General features: G+C 42.8%; 1 protein-coding gene across 3 annotated transcripts in view; it reads right to left on the bottom strand.

The window, feature by feature from the left end:
• Positions 1–6,684: 6,684 nt before the first annotated feature.
• The window catches only part of ZNF827 (zinc finger protein 827), a 99,823-nt gene continuing 89,304 nt past the window's right edge, over positions 6,685–17,203 (bottom strand). Inside the window, exons 11-16 of one of the 3 annotated variants that reach the window (XR_005956974.1) lie at positions 16,999–17,165; positions 13,858–14,049; positions 13,590–13,767; positions 12,150–12,294; positions 11,043–11,206; positions 10,633–10,774 (exon numbers count right to left, since the gene is read on the bottom strand). Coding sequence is in view for 1 of the 3 variants with exons in the window: in XM_041489230.1 (XP_041345164.1) it covers positions 9,967–10,774; positions 13,590–13,767; positions 13,858–14,049; positions 16,999–17,165 (1,345 nt within the window). In the remaining 2 variants the exon portion in view is untranslated. Of the gene's footprint in view, positions 10,775–11,042; positions 11,207–12,149; positions 12,295–13,589; positions 13,768–13,857; positions 14,050–16,998; positions 17,166–17,203 lie in introns of all 3 variants that reach the window. The other 2 variants (XR_005956975.1, XM_041489230.1) reach the window with 2 other exon arrangements.

The following is a 17,203-nucleotide window of genomic DNA, read 5'->3' as shown; positions in this document are numbered from 1 at the left end:
TCAGAAAGACTGGTTTGTTTTAATCTGGCTGCTGACTTGAGTTGTCTACAGTTTTTTCCTGCAAAAAAATGAAAATACTCTTTCTGATGTGTTAAAAAAGTCACTGCACGATGGTATTTAGTCTAATTATGTTAATTCATGTTATGAATTAAAGAGATCCTGAATAGTTGAACGTGTATGTGGTGATATGAGCACAGGCAAACCAAGATGTGCAGGCAGGGGATGAGGAAGGGGAATTACTCAAAGAAGGTGTTCATCTTCTGACATTATTTGTTCAAGGGAGAGTGAGTAGATCATTGGCAGCAGGTGCCCTGAGCACTAGGTATGGCTGGCTGCTGTTCACCTTTTCAGGATGTGGGTTTGAATTACAGTGTTGTGTTTCATCATTATCAGGAAAAAAGAACCACATTTTGAACTGAAGTACCTCAAGGTTAACTCCTATGCCTTATAAATTAAGGAAAAAAACCCCAATTGCTTGTATTCATGGCCAGCCTATGAGACATGGAGGGTGCATTACCCATTTCCTAGTTAAGCTGCATTAATCTGTTTTCTGACTGCTCTCATGTCCAAAACAACCTGCAGGCCCTGTCAGGGCACAGCCACATTGAGCTGGCTGGTGAGAAAGGGTTGGTTTCAGGACTCTCCAAGAGGTCTTGGATTAGAGTCTGGAACTTCTGCCTCTCCATTCCCAGAGAGTTTTATTGCCGGTCTCAGGTCCTCCCTATGATGAGCTGAAGACTGGATGGGCTTGGGCACATGCTTGATTGTCCATTAGCAAGAGCAACTGTGCTAATTGCCAAGAACCCCCCAGGATCTACAGGGCTGGGCAGATGGATGGTGTGAGGACAGGCTGCTGTCTTCTCTTGCCTCTGCCCAGTGTTCCAGATTGCTTGCTGGAGTCAAAGAGGGTGAAACCTTTCCCCTGCACTTAGCAGCAGCCTCTGTCTGTGGCTGGAAGGTTTCCCTGTATTCTCTCACCTTGCTGGGAGACCTTCCAAAGATCTTTAAAAGAGGTGGGAGGGTATCTTTCCTTGAGGGTAGCTTTCTTTGCTGGCGGTCCTCTTTATAGCCAGGAGGGAAAGGGTAAACAAGGATACTGCAAAATTCAAGCTGATTGCATCCTTGGAATGGTGTAAGATGTCAAATTTCAGTTGGCTTGACTGACAATATGAATTATGTTCTTGGGTAAGTGCTTTTTCCTTTTTTGTTTACAGGAAAAGAGTCTTCAGAAAGTCCCTTTCATAAAGCTTGTGATGAGATGAGTGAGGGACGTGGCAGTCTTACATTGGAAGCAAGATCATTGGTTTGAGTTTGCTGTGACACTGCAACTTGTTAAAACAAGCAGTCTGCCCTCTGCAAGAGCAGAGCAAGAGGAGAGCAGGTCTGTGCACTTCTGCTGGGGTGGAAGTTCTCTGGCTTTCAGTGTTTGCACAGTGAATTCAATGTCAACATACGAACAGACAGCAGGTCTCAGAGGAGTCAGAGGTAAGTAGCCTGGCTTTTTGAGGTTTCTAGAAAGAGCTGCAGAGCTGAGGGATTTCTTCTGAGTTTTGGCCTGTCATGAACTGGCAGATGACATGGGAGGAGGTAGTCCCTGGTCATTTGGTAGTCACTTGGCAGTGCCAAGAGCAAGCTTTGAACCATGTGAGCTTCTGGTGGGTTAGGAAACATTCCCACTAGACATTTCAGAGTCCTGGCCTCTTGGCTGCCACTGACAGTTTTGGGTGATCTTTTTATTTATATCTGGTTGCTACTATTGAGTTGTCTCAGTTCCTCTCTTAGACTAGCCCAAGAAACTGAAAAAGTTCAATAGGAAACAGATTTTCTGAACAGTGCAAAACCATACCCCATGTGTTTTCTTTTGGCTCTCTAAATGTGAGAGGGCCTAATGTGGAGGATTCTTGAAGTCTCTACCACCAAATAAGGGCCTGGATCTTGACGATCTATTGATTAGGTGACAGGAAAAACTAATGACAACACTCATGTGACTTGGGCTGAATGGCAAATAGAAAAGTTGAGTGCAGTTATTAGTTTTAATAGACTAGCCACAGGATAGTAACAGTGTGAAGATGGGGAAGAAGACTGGCCTGGCTGAATAAGAGCTTTTGGTGAACTCAGGGAAGAAAAATAATTTCTGACCTTTAGAAGAAGAGGCAGACACAACTCAGGAAAAGTAAAATGATGTCATTAAGTCATGTAGAGAGAAAATTAGAAAGGTGAAAGCCTAGCTGCAATTCAAATCTGGCCTTCCCTGTGAACAATAATAAAAAAGTGTCTTAATAAATTCATTAATAACAAAAGGAGGGCCTTAGAAGTCTTTTGCCACCTTAATGATTATAGGATTCTGTGAAATACATTTATCCTTGAAACATGATACCCTAATTTTTGTGAAGTACTTAAATTCACCCTCAGTTATATTTTCCTGGTTGGAGTTGCTGGAGGACTGAATTTTCTGGCTCTGACTTAGAGAAATCTGTCACTTTGAGTAGGAATGAAACTTGACTGATGCAATCTTATCACAGTATCACCATATAAATGGATCTTATTTATTTTTGATTGAAATGTCAACTTAAAAGATGCAGTACATATTTTTAAATCCCACTGACATTATATTTAGATATTTTCATTAAGTTCTGGGTATGCAGTCCCATTAAAAATAGGGAGCTAAGTATAAAAACACAGTCTTAATGCTTGCTTACTAAATATTCAGAGTGCAAGTGGGCATTGCTCTGGTAACACCTGTGAATAGAGCTATTCTGGTACATTTAAAAAGTGTCACTGGCATGAGTGACAGCCACCAATGTATTCATATTGCTTCAGAATCCTGCTGATGGAAGGAGCTTTCCTGCAACTATTTATCTTTACTTACATTCCCATCCCATTTAAAATGTTTTGCCCTGTTTCAGGAAAGAAAATCCAGTGATTTTTATTGTTAAAACAAGCACTGCTTCTAACTCTGCTGGAATGCAGCTGCACACTATGTACTGGGAGTCTGGATGCCGGGGAAGTGTTAATCCCTGCAGTCGAGGAATACCAGACAAGGATAGTTCAGTTTGTCTTAATTTGTTTTGCTGGTCCTAGTCCTGAGCAGGGCCTAGACCAGGCTCACGTGGTAACTGGTGGCAACTTGAGGCAGTGAGAGCAAACTGGCAGAAACCTGCTCCTGTTCATTGATGCAGTCTAGCATCTATGACTCCAAAGTCCTACTCACCCATGTGTGAGCACCTTAGTTAGGGCTTTGACCCTCCCAGCTGGCTTCCTGGTAAATCTCCTAAAAGCTAATTCTTCGGCCTGATGTGTGAATGAACATTCCGGGCTTAAATAGCAGGGAAAGAATCAAGAAAGTATTTGATACTTCATTGACCAGCCAGGAAGCAAGGCCTATTTTTGGGTTGGTCACTTTAGGCTGTGCTGCAAACTTTGGCATGAAGGTCTAGGGGCTTAGCGAGAGAACATTTTTCTCTTTTTTATTTGAACAGGCACATTCCGAGAAGAGTAACAATCCAAAGTTTACACTTCCAGTGAAATGCTGTCTGAGAAGTGCTGGAAAAAGAAAGGTATGTGATAGAAAATAGAGGTCTGAAAAGTAAAGTAGAGCAGAACTCAATGCAAACAGAAGAGGAACTTCTACTACAAAAATGTGAAGGTTTTTTAAAATTAACTATAACCTAAATTGGAAAAAAATGGGGCTTTTTTAGAGTTGTGCCATATGTTGATTTTAATAATGATTAAGGTGGCAGGAAATGAAACAATTACAAAGAAAACCAAAACAAAGCAAAACCAAGGAGGGAAAGCCCTTCCCCATTTTAAACAGGGAAATAGGCTGCCACAGCCTGCAAAAATAGTGCCATACTATCATGTGATGCTCTGCTCTTCTCCTGTACAATTGTTGGGATTTTTGGGGGTGATGCATTCTTTTTCTTTTTTTTTAACTTAATGAGTTATTTCCAGTCAGTGTGTTCCCCTACCCCTGCTACTGCTTAGTTCCAGCCCTAAGTTTCCTTTCTTTCCCTTTCCCTTTCCCTTTCCCGTCATATACGTAAATCAAGCCCCTGCCAGGTTGGTCAAAGGCAGGTGTTGTGCCCACGTGGAAACCCAACAGCTGCATTCCTGCTGTATTCCGTGGCACCCACCTGGATGGCTTTCTAGGATATGTTCCCAAGAGCTCTGCAAGGAGCCCAGCACCCAGGTAAAATCCCAGTGTTTGGTTCAAATGGGACCTGTGAATTCAGTCAAGTTGTGGCCCCATCCCTTTTCCAAGGGCTGTGCTGGACACTGAGGCATCAGCTGCCCCACGTTCAAGGTTAGCTGTTAGTTCAGGGATTTTTTAATTGCATCTCAGGGAGTTTTTAAAAGTTTGGTGCAAGAGAAGATCGCTTTTTCCTTTGCAGACTCCTTAAGTGCTCTACACTGGGGAGATGATGTTCCATTTGCTGCAGCTCTACAGACACCGTGGTGGCTGGCAGACTCCAGGCAGGAGTGATTGCCCTGGTGTTTTATTAGCTCCCAGAAAATATATAGCAGGGAAAGAGGCCGTGCAGGCTCCAGCACAGTCTGCCTGAGCTCTGACCCCTCGGGCAAGAGGCTACATTGCTTTTACAGCCAGCACTTAACCTTGCTGCTAAGACTTGTCAACAAGGAGGCCAATTAGCAGCAGATAAGATGGTGGATGATATAATGCAGATGTCTGTCTGTTAGGAGCATAACTGATGTATTTTTAACACAACAAGGATCTTAAAACATGGCTCTGCATAAATGATGCCATCCCCTCCACTGTAGAGAAGCCCTCTCAACAGTGAAGAGTTACAGAAAATTGTAGGTTTGTTGTTTTAGTTTGGTTTGGCTTTTTTTTTCCCTCCCACAAATTCTCTCTTAAAGCCTTGTTCTGCTAGGTTCATGATGACTATGGCATGTGTAGAATTGTAAGAAATAACTATGAAAAAATGGCAATTTTAAGCTTATTTTTTTTTAAACAGAGATTAAAAATGTACATAGATTCAGAATGAAAACAGGGCACTTCTTGTTTTCCTGAAAGAGTCGGTACACAACTGGAGCTGTTTTCTGTAATCAGACATGGATATTGGAATATTGTCAGAAAATACAGGCTAGGGAAATTTGAGTTAATTGATTAAAATCATGCAGGTCTACAAGGCTGTTATAGCCTCCTGATGCAAAGGGCAGGGGCTCCTTATCACATCTCAGCACGTCACACTAACACCCCTGTTTGGCTGAACACAGGGGTTTCTGTCAGACTAAAGCCACAGGGGCTGGTTGCAGGCAGTTTATGTTTTGGTAGAGACTGGCAGTCAGGATAATTCAGTAAGATAATGCAGGCCCCTCTAACCTTACTTTAAGCAATTCTTCAGTCTGGTTTTAGTGATTTAAAACTTATTTGAACAATTAAATAGAATCACAGAATGGTTTGCACTGGAAGGGACCTTAAAGTCATCCAGCTCCAACCCTCCTGCCATGGGACACCTTCTGCTGGACCAGATTGCTCAGAGTCCCCTCCAGGCTGGCCTTGAACGTTTACAGGGATGGGGCATCCACAGCTGCTCTGGGCATGGTTTGCATGATTGCCTTTTAATTGCTAGGATAACTATTTATGTCTAGTGCAAAAAACTCCACAGCGTCTTGCTGTATATTTTCCATTACAGATACAGTGTGGGCAGGAAGAGAGAGAGAGACACCACCTCTTGTTGAGAGACACCATGACTTACCAGCTCTGTGTCAAAGCTTTCCTTTCAGCTAAGGAGTCAGCAGCAGAAGAGGAGCAGTGAATTCCATCACCCAGCAACATGTACAAGGTACTGATAAAGGCCCTGAAATTTGGTATTCAAACCTCAGGAGAGTAGAAATAACTGTAAGAAATTTTTTCAGTTGAGTAGACATCAACACTGCCCTAAGTGCACGAAAAAGGCAGTCCACATGTATTAATGGTAACATTAATATATCTGAGGATAATTCTAATCTAATGAGAACCCAGATTATTTTCTTTCCTTGGCTAGTGTTTAAGTAGTCTAAGTTCTTTTTAGGATGTTGAGTATCTTTTCTTGTTCAGTGGAGTCAGTAGTACCTTTGCTTCTTGGAAATTTGTCTGCTCTTAGGGTTTCCTTCTTTAGTGTCCTCTGTGCATTTTAATTGTTCCAATAATCTCTGGTTAAAAATCAGATTTTTCTAAAATGCTGATAAAATGAGTAGACAATATTTTTACAATTAAAAAGAAATTATTTTCATGACAATGTTTTAGTGCACCATGTTCTTTCATTCACTGCTTAGGTCATCTAAAGGAAATTTCCTTGACTTCATTTGGTTTATTTCCAAGCAAGAGCAAACTACTGCTTAAGGATCTGATTTGTTTGAAATGCATGACTGAGTAGAGGGTGCAGAAGAGGAATTATCCCCCTTGCAGAACTGACCTGGAAGGTTGCTACAAGCACAGAGCCCACAGAGTGAAGTCCTGGAGCTGTCCTTGGACTATTTGCTGTATTTTGTCATCAGGAGTGAGAGACAGAGCTTTCCTTTTCAATTTCAAAATTGAAGATTAATATCATTGATAAGAAGAAAAAAAGTGAAGACATCATCTTGTCTTGTAGGAGAATCCTTTACTCCTCCCTCCAAATCAACTCTAAATATATTTAAGGTGGAAAAAAAGAGAGAAAGGAAAACCAAAAGAAACCATAATGTAGCCAACCTTTTTAATTAGAGTATATTGTACTTCCAAACTGGATACACTAGAAATTGGCAATGCAACATAAGATGCAAAGAAATATACCAGTTACTGTCAAAATGACCCTGTACAGCCTTGTAATGCAAAAAGCTTTATACAATACAAATTTTTATTAATGTACACAAACCTTGACAGAATGATATTTGAACATAATACAACAAGTAAAAAAAAAAAGAAGAAAGAAAAAAGTGCTGAGAACTTTAACTGAATTACTGAATGGAAAATCACGCCAGCTTTCATTAAAGAATGCATAGTGAAAACCAGTATGAAATTACCTTTATGGTGGGGGGAATTTATCAGAACTGTTGGTCATTAATCAGTAGGGGGAACCTCTGGAGAACATTCCTGTCTTTAGTCTTGAACTGCAAACAAATTATTTTAGTATGCAAGAGCTCTGATAAATAGGGTATTTTTTTTTCTTAAAAAAATAAAAACCTCCTAACACACTTTTCCTTACAGAGAAAACTTCTATAACTTGCCAGAAAGGATGAATTTATCCTTTCCAAAGTGCTAAACAAATTTCCCAGGTACACTAAACATTGCCAGGTCAGATACTGCTGCAGTGGACCATGGTCAAAACATGTGGCGGTCGCATGCGGGCAGCTCATTCTTGGAAGTTCCAGCCCCATTTAAACTGCCATTTGGTTTAGATACAGTGGCCTACTGTTGTAACATTCCTCCTTCTTCTTCTTCCTGGACAGCTGTACCTTACTTGTAGTTGGTGTGAAAAACAAGCTTTTGGATTTGGGAGTGTTTGGTTTTCTGTGGCGTGGTCAGAGATGCGCGTGTGGAGCGTGTTTTACAGAACTGGTAGAGCTGCTGGATACAGGTTGCAGATTTCATGCTGTCAAGGCAGTAACTATTTTATGCTCTGAGTACTTCCCAACACAGTATTTTCTATTTTGCCTGTGCTCCCAGGGAGGTGTGAGCAGGAGCTCTGGTGAAGTAAAGCATGCTGAGCAGGGCCCTGAGTTAGGTAAGTTGTTTACAGAGGTTTACACGCAGTTTGGAGCAGATGGGTTCTCTTCACTGCATAGGCAGACCTGCCAAGTGCTCATCAGAACCAAAACTGTCTGCTGGAATGTAAACAAATGGTGAGACTTCTCTGTCCTGTAATTAATAATGCCAAATGATAACCTGCTATGATTTTGGATATTTCCCCCTTGTAACTAGCTTCCAGTAAGAGGAGCGCATGGATTCAGATGTCCTCCACGTACAAAAAGAATTTGGTCATGACAGTGGAGAATGTTTGGCCATCTCAGTACAAAACAAATGTAGGAATCTTGCAAACAGGTTAAAGTGATGCAAGTTTTGCATCCAGAAAGTCCTTCTACACAAGCTTCATTTAAGAACTAATGAAGATTGAGTTACATTTCTACTTGTCCCTATGGCTAAGAGCCCTTGTGGACAAGAAATGCCTTCCTGAACCGGGTTGTTGCTTTCCTCCTGGGGTGGTTGGATCCCCCCATCCCACAACAACCTGTAGAGGAAGTTCCTTCAGGACAGCACAAGGGTGGGTAGATAGCATGAAAGATGTGACTCAGGGCACCTCCTACAGTGGCTTGGCCAAGGGACAGGGAGGGGACTGTGGCAAAAGCTAGGTCAGACACTTCTAATAGCTGTAAAAGACAGCCATATCCAAACCCAAGAGACACCACGGAAAACAATAATTCAGTATGAAGGCATTCCTGTACATCACATGACCATTTTGAAAGGCTTCACATTTCATACTTCCAATTGTAAAACAGAGTGCTTTTAATCCCAGTCTTTCTTCCCACATATTACTTTGTCTAAGGAACAGAAATCAATTAACAATCAGTTAGCTTCTCTTGCATTAAGATCACTCTTGGCATTTTGAGATTAACAAAGGTTATACAACCAATCTGCATTTGCTTCTTCCTGCAATAAAGTGCTACATATAACATGTCATTTTAATGACCACAAGTAGGAGCATTAAATAAGTACAAAGTCAGCTTCCTAGCAGGACACACTCTATCTGCCATCACCAGAAAGGAATAAAGTATTACTGATGATATGGAGGGGAGCGAGAGGACTGTCAAATTTGCAAATACAATTGAAATACTGAGGGTATAAAAGAGACCTTTATGGTTCCAAAAGCATCTTTTTATAGCTTTATATTTCAAAGAAGTTACTGGTACCTTTTCAAATAAACAGTCTTATTAACTTCAGCCCAAAATTTGTTTTTTTTTCTTTTTTTTTTTTTTTTTTTTTTGCAAGTGAGAAACAAACTAGTGCAAGACTAAAGCACTGTGCAAAACTGCCTTTTTTTTTAGTCTGAGTATTTATACCCAGAATTTATCCATACCCTTTTTTAAATCCCCTTGTTGGATTTTTTTTCCACCATAGAACTAGTTATACAAGTTGTTCCTGCAAAGTAAAGGTAACCACTGCATAATACAGTATTATATATCTAATATTTATATGCCCTTTTAAAACAAAAGATGTATGCTGTGGCCCAGAGGCAGGTGTTTGTCACACCTGTGTAAGAGCTGGTGGGTGTGTAGGCTGCACACACTGCAAGTGTGTGGACATACACACTCTTTTCATTGTCATGCTCTCATCCTGCAGTGCTGAAAGCAACTTTTTTTCCTCACCAGTTCTACCCCAAATCCTCAAACCTTGACGACTGAATACAAGGCATCAAACAACTAAAGGAAGCTGCAAACAGCACTGAAATAATACACCAGCTCTCCCCCTGCCCCGCCCCGAACATTGCTCCTGAACAGCTCCACAGTTCAGGGGGAGGCAGGGGGAAGGCAGGGAGCCAGTGTGTGGAAAGGGGAAAAGAAGGATGATTAAAGAAGCCAATCCAAGGGATGTGCAAAAGCAATGTCATGGCACACTACAGGCAGCCTCTCTTCCACGCACCCGCACGCACACAAAGCCCAAAAATAAAATGCATCAATATGTCATCTTACAAGTGCTGATTGCCAATAAGGACACTCTTTTTTTTTTTCAGCTTAACAAGACAAAATAGTTTCTTAGATAAAGAGTACTGGGAACATGCCTCTGAAGGTAGAAGTATGTAGTAGGTCACCTCTTGGAGATTTAATAAAGCAGCTTTCATGTCAATGCAATAAGTATACACACAGAGCCATTTGCTAAACCTTACTAATGATATAGTACAAGTGTTCGTTACCTCTGGGGCTACGTTTGCAGCAATGTATAACCTGCTGGGTTTGTTGGGGGATTTTTGGTACAGAATGCAACTGCCCTCAGACAGTTTCTGCCCTTTCTGTTAGTCCAAGGTAGGCAAGGAAGGAGTGTTTAGGTGAAGAGGCACCTCCTGGTGCAGTCTGAGGTCTGGGTGGATGGAATGTGAGATCGTAGTGGTTTTTGGGGAAAAACATTGTTAAAGGAATAAGGTGGGCAAACTCTGAGTTCCAGTATTTATCGAAACACAGGGAAGTGCCGTTGATGGCCAAGGCTTTCACTGCCAAGTTTGGCTCTGCCCCACTGCCATGTGCAGCTGACATAGCTACTGTTTGCAGGGCCTGGGAGGCAGACATAACTGAGAGGGGTGACAGAAGGTTCCTGGAGCTGATCACTGGTAGGAGCGGACTGGCTTCCTTGGAAGTTGAATACTGGCCCTTCTTCTCCTCTTCAGAGCAGTCCCCATTCTGGTGCTTCTTCACGTGGCGGCTGAAGACAAAAGGGTGGGTAGTCTTGAACAGGCACTCGTCACAGCTGAAGGTCTGGCGTGGAGCGTGCTTCAGTTTCTTGTGCAAGTTGAGATTGTCTTTGCGTTTGCAGCTGTAGCTGCACTGGTCACAGTGAAAAGGGCGCTCGCCGGTGTGGACACGCACGTGCTCGATCAGCTTGTTGGCCGTCTTGGACAGGTAGCCACACTGGTCACACTTGTAATGGTTGCCAAGGCGGTGCTCTCGGATGTGCATCTCCAGCTCCAGCTGGTTGGCTTTCACTGTCTGGCAGATCCGACACTTGTACTCCATCTTGTAGTGAGTCTTCAGGTGGCATTCCATGGCTGCGGGGCGGTTCGTGGAGTAGATGCAGAACGGGCACCTGGCAACACAGCAAGGAAGGGCAGGGACAAAGAAAAGAGGAGTCACTCAGCTGGCAGACCTGCCTTCCTGCTTTAACCCTGGCACTCAGCCCCTTTCTGACCTACTAAGGAGGAGAAAAAGACACTCAGTTCTCCCTGTGAAGCCTCTTTCCAATATCTGCTTCACCTTGACACATCTCTACTTAAGGGAGGTTTGCCCTTTTAATGGCATTCCTTGGAAAACATTGATTCACTCTGAAGGAGCATCCCTTTAACCTTCTGGCTTACCTTGATGGGATCTTCCCCCAAAGCAGGCCGGGGAGTGCAGGGTGGGTGACTGATGCACAGGTACTTTGTGTAACGATTCCTAGTGTTTGCACGAAGTCACTTTGGCCATTTTTTCCATTAAGAAGTGGTTTAAAGTGAGTGTTTACAGATGAGTATGAAAACAGCTGTTTAAGTAAAGATGGAATAAACTTGTAATACCACACGTACAGCAAAAGCTTAGGAATTCCCTTTTATGTGACCATGAACAATAAGCTTGCTGGGTATCCTGCTAGGAGCAGCTGAAAGCCACGCTGTTAGGATGATTTGTAGGGACTCCCATTTCTGGGAGATGAGCTAGCCATGCTGAAAGGGGTGTGCACTTGGCAGTGTTTGCCAAAGCCGCCTCTGCCGTGGCAGGAATTGCTCCTGTGTAGGAACAGGATGTGGCTTCTTCTTACTCACAGCAGCGAGTGTCTGGCCTGGGTGGACATGGCAAAGGGCCTCACCCCAGTTCCTGAGCCAGGAGGGATCAAGAAGAGTAGAGGAGGGAATCATGAAAGTTTGGAAAGAAGCCTGAGCTGCATGCTGAACAAGCCTGGCCACCCACCAAACCCAAAACACACCCAAAACAATTGCTTGGTGCCGCTGAGAGAAAGTTGGTGGGGACAGCTCCCTGCCAGGGGTCTCTGCTGTACTGAACCAAGCACGCACCTTCCACATGGAACTGGTGAGCTCAGAGAGCAGGGCTGGATAAAAACTCACAACTAAGGCAGCTGGCTACAGTGTTCCAGCATCCCCAGCTGCCACACATCTGCACTCACTGTTTAGCAGGTCTGCTAATTGTGTTCTGGCATTTTGGATAATTTCTAAGCTGAGATCCTCTCTCCCCCTATGCGTGTTTTCCTTGCTACATCTGGTTGCACATACAGGTATAATAATCATCTACAAATTAATCAAGAGATTTTTGAGGAAAGTGAGTAATAACAGGAGGACAAAGAGATACTAAAACACCTGGACACATTTCCTGATGCACATCAAGTACTCTGATCCAGAGAGGGAGCCTGTCACTGAGGCTTCTAATGTGATTATCTCTTTCACCAGAGGACTTGGCTGTCAATGCACACATACCTCTCCTGGGCTGGGTGCTCTCTGGATCAGAATCTCAGATTTTGACCTGGAGCTGGAAGAACCATGTTTTTTTTCTCTTCCCCCACAGCAAACAGGAGACAGAAAAATACAATTTACTTAGATCTCTTCAGGCTCTTCTGGATGCCTTAAAAAAAAATAAATCAGAGCTTTTTCTTAGATGCAGCTTTCAAGATACCTAATTATTACTTGAACTGGGCAGGAATATAGACTGAGACACCCAATCTGTCGGGAAGATTTGAGTCATATTATGGTCATGGTTTTTCCTTGGTAAACAGAACAGATTTTATGCAGCTTAAACCAAATGTGCGTTAGACAACTGGTCTGTATTCCAAGGCAGACATCCCGTCGTTCTGACACAGTACTTGTTTCTCAATCTGGTCTTCTTTCCAGATTCAGTCATCTCATCTCAAGTGACCACAGATCCCAGTCTGTGGAACTACTGAGCTGGAGACCAGAGGCTGCCTGGCAAATAGGACCAGTTTTCCAAAGCTGCAGCACAAACCAAGGGAGCCGCACGTGGCAATGTTGGACGTGGTGCGCTCCTTGTGTCCCAGCCACAGCGCACCGGCAACATCAGCCTGCTCAGCGAGAGCAGCAGAAGCTGGGAGCCTGTGCTGAACCCTAGCTGGGCTCCCAGTGCTTCCAGCCTTTTTTCCTGCAGCAGCTGGACCAGACAGAGGCCAGGGATGTGCCCCTTCCGTAACATCACACTGCCTGCCCAGAGACAAGCATGTGGCCCCAGCAGTCCCTCCTGCCCTCAGGGGTCAGACTTTGACGTAAGGGAATGCTCATTCTCTAGAAACACTGCTCTGCACCAAAAGACCTCAAAGGGTACCAGCACAGCCAAAACCAAAGAGCTTTTATCTTAAAAGACTGTATTACTCATTACATGTAAATTTATACAACAGTGATTGTTGTGGGGCATGCAAACAAAGCAGAAAGCATCCAAATTATTCATTCTTGGAGAGAAATGACTTTGGATTTGAGTATACAAAGACTATAACCTTTAAGGCTGTAACTTCATACCTAGAGGCTGCACAGGATTTAGTTTCTTTGAGCCAGGTGCAGAATAGAACCTGTGTTGGGTGCTTCTTTTTGCTCTGATGCCTTGGAAAAAACCCTTATTTTGCCCAAAGCTCTTTGCAGTACTGCCTCATTCTCTGTAGGACCCATCACATACTGTCACCTCTTTGACTTGAATGGGGAAAGGAGCACAGTTTGCTAGAGCTCCTCTGCTGCTAGGTTACCAATCTGCTGTAATGATGCAAGCCTGAAGGACAGGCCTTGGGTCATCTAAATACAAGGAAGCCCCAAATCTGGATTATTAGTTAACCAACCCTTTCTGACTGTCCTTTTGTCCTATCCCCACAGTATTAAGGTGCTTAACACAGTAAAAGTTTGTGTACTTGCTTTCCTTACTTGAGCCCACCGGTGGGGACAGTGTGGCATTTCTTGTGCTCCACTAATTGCTCAGGTGTCTTCATGAACTTGTGGCACACGTCACACTCGAACATCCGTGTGATCAGGTGGATTTGCAGGTGACGCTCAAACATATTCTTTGTTTTGCAGACAAAGTTACAGAAAACACATTCAAAGCCTGAAAAATAGAACAGCAGAACTTAGTCCTTACACTGTGGCCAGATTGACTGCATAGAGAGTGAGAGTTTGTATTTGTTAAACTTTTTACCTTTCTCTGACTTCTCTTCAGTGTTCACTGAGGTCTGACTACCAGGCACTACAGAAATGACCAGTAGGTTGTTTGACCCCTTGGATTTTGGGGTTATATCTGCATCTTCTTTGCTGTTGGCAGAGTCGCTCAGTGCTGACAGTGAAGATGAAGATGGACTGTTAGACTCACTGGGTGTCTTCCTCTCTTCAGCTGAAAAACAAAGAACAATAACTAGTTCAGCAGATTAGATGGAGTCTCCATGATTCTGTTTTAAACTTCAGGAAGTACTTATATTCAGAGTTAATTCAAAATAAGTCTGAAATTAATTGAGCTGATTAAAAAAAACACTGTTGAGCCTCCTTCCTTTTTATTAGTGTTTAACCACAGTACATCTCTCAGTTTATCATGCAATTGAGTATTTCTGTGATGGTAGAGGGAAGGGATCATACCTTCTACCTACATACAATTCTGCCTCATTACTGTACTGAAAAAAACCCCAAGAAAACACTTTGATTACTCTGAGTTCAAAAGCTTGTCACTTAGAAAGGGAACAGAATTTCTGTAGGTTTGAGAGGTAGAAACCAAAAGTACCTACTGGTCCAAGGTAAACTTCCCCCACCTTTCCATTTATGTGGGTCCAGTGAGTAAATTTGGGATGAAGGGCAAAGGAGAATAATTTCCCTCACTGTACTGAAGAGCGTCCTCAGTAATCATTGCAGAGGTCTCAAGATTTGTATGTTTTAATTAGGATCTCCTTCAAAGATAATTGAAAAGCATGTTATTTGACTGGACCTAGAGATAAAGCTTCTTTATGGAAGCAAGAAAGAAAGCATCAGAGCTTCCTTTTGTGCGCAATAAATGTTTAAGTCCAAATCCCAAGTCCTATCACACACTAGAACTGAACAAGAGAGAGAGTTCCCATATGAGAACTGCCATGAGCCAACGAGGCAAGGATGGGCAAATCATTCCCTCCCACCCATGTCCTGGTTCAATGAGAGCTATATTAAAAGGAGACTTCACTAAAACTTCAAAATTCTCCACGTGATACAATCCCCTGACCAAGGCCTCTGCAAACACCAGCACCTGTGTTCTTAACTTTAAACTGAGTGGCACCTTTAAGATAAAAACGTAGGAATGCACTAATGAAATCTGATGACCTGAGCTGCCAATAGGGAGGATGACTGGATATCATACAGAAAGATTCACTGACCTTGGGGACAAGAGTAATACAAATGGAATGAAATTTAATAGCACAGAGAACAAGGTTATGACCTGAAGGGCCAGTAACAAGAATTTTTGCTACAAATGAGAAGTGCTTAGGTTGGAAACAGTCAAGGAAAACAAAAGCAGAATTGGAGCAGAACAGGGGATGAATATGAGCAATCAGTGTTGGGGAGCCTTCAAGAAAGGTAAATGTGATCACGGAATGTTATTGTGTGACCTATTCCCAGTAGATGCTGCTGGTTTGTACTGCCACCACTGCTTATTTCATTTCAGCATGTACAGCTGTGATTGCATGTGTCCAGAACAGGGGTTTCAACAAGAACACATGCAGTGAGGGATTGGTACAGCAGAAAAACTGTGTTCCATATAGGAAAAGGCTCAGTGTACATTTAGAGGGCAGAGTGTTGTTCTCCAGAAATGTACTAAGGGAATAAATACTGTGGAAGGAGGGATGAAAGGTGGAGGGAGGAAAAGGAGGACTGCTGTTTCAGACAGAGGGCAGTTCTGGACAAGAACAATGTATGTGTACTCTGATTATCACTACGACACACACTGGAAGTTTTAAAAAGGTCCCTAATCTTTAATGCAAGAAGTCTACAGCTGCCTGTCTCTCGAAATGGTTCATTTAAAACAATGATACTTCTTTGAAGGCATATGCCATATCCTCACAAACAGTCCCTTTATGACCTGGCAACATCACAGGATAAGGAACTGGAGTCAAGTGACCCAGAAAATTCATTCTATTTTTTACCCTGTGTTTGCCATATGTGTGAACATTTGGCTGAATCACCAGCTGAGGGGCTCACATGGGCTGGGTGAAGGAAGAACAAGGGGGTTTTGCCTATCATCAAAAGACAAGTAGCAGTTTCAATCTTTTAGCCACAATAGGAGAATACAGCAGAGCACAGCTCACTTTTGAGCTCTGAGGCTCTTCACATAGCTATGGGTGGTGTTTCTCATTTGACTTGAACTCCTCTTTATGAAGTGAAGTAGTGCTGAGAGCTCTGCTGGCATAAAACCCCTTGAGAGCTTTCCAGTAGTTCATATTTCTGTAGTTTCATTTAACTTATGTATCTGTGAACACAAACAATTGTGTTCTTCTCTCCCCTCTTCTTCATCCCTCCTGTTTTCCCAATTTTATTCCTGGTAGGACAAGAAAAGCAATTTAGCGATGGAAAAGTTGTGCTGGATGCAGTCAGGTTCCATATTGTAAATACAACTCTGAGTAGTTTGTGGCAGCAAAAATGCTTCTGCCTGGTCTTGTAAAAGAAATAAATTAAGAAGATTCCAATTTTCTTCTCCCTAAATTATGCCAGACTTCATTAGTTGGACTAAGCATATGGAGCTTGTTTGAAAACTGCTATTGCTCTTATCCTTGGCTATTAAGTGAGCAGGACCAGGGAGCGAGCACGACTTGTTCTGCTATTTAATATAAAGTACATTTATGGTATTGCTGAATCACAGTGTCAACTAAACATCAGCGTGAAATTCCACACTGATGGACTGGGGGGGCAAACACAGTGAGGAGCAAAGCTCAACAAAATGTTTATTTCAGACTTAGAGCCAGGTATGCACAATTAGCCCTCAAAGTCACCTTAGCATCGCTGAAGTCAAAGCGGGATTTTGATGAAATAGTAAACCAGAAAAACAAATGAAATATTTGACTGACTCCAGCAAGAGAGGGGATCTGGGGGATAAGGGGAATAGGAAGAAGAAGGGCTAAGTAGTCCTTCATTTATTTCACTAAGCTTGAAAATTGATCTGCACTACCAGATTATTTGCCTGGCTGGACTCCAATTCACTTCAACTTTGAGAGATCAGGCCTTAATTAGCAAGCATTTCAGTGAAAGCAGAGTGCTAATGGGAAGTGTGAAGGTTGCACCTAAAAAGCAAGGAAGACAGAGATCACTGCAACTGGGAGACAGGGATCATCACCTGTGTGCTTGCTGTTGACATGAGCCTTCATATCTGCCTCTTCCATAGTGACAAAATCGCACGCCGTGCAGCAAATGGAGAACATCCACTGCTCCTTATCCACGTGGAGGGACATATGACTGACAAACTGGACATTCAACTCTGTCTCAAACCCACACACGTGGCAGCTGCAGGCAGAAGAGAATTCAAGAGTAAAAGAAACATT

The sequence above is a fragment of the Pyrgilauda ruficollis genome, unplaced genomic scaffold (genome assembly GCF_017590135.1).
Source record: "Pyrgilauda ruficollis isolate IOZ18807 unplaced genomic scaffold, ASM1759013v1 scaffold91, whole genome shotgun sequence".
Classification (NCBI taxonomy): Eukaryota; Metazoa; Chordata; class Aves; order Passeriformes; family Passeridae; genus Pyrgilauda; species Pyrgilauda ruficollis.
Note: the sequence above shows the minus strand (reverse complement) of the source record. Positions and strands in the feature narration are given on the sequence as shown.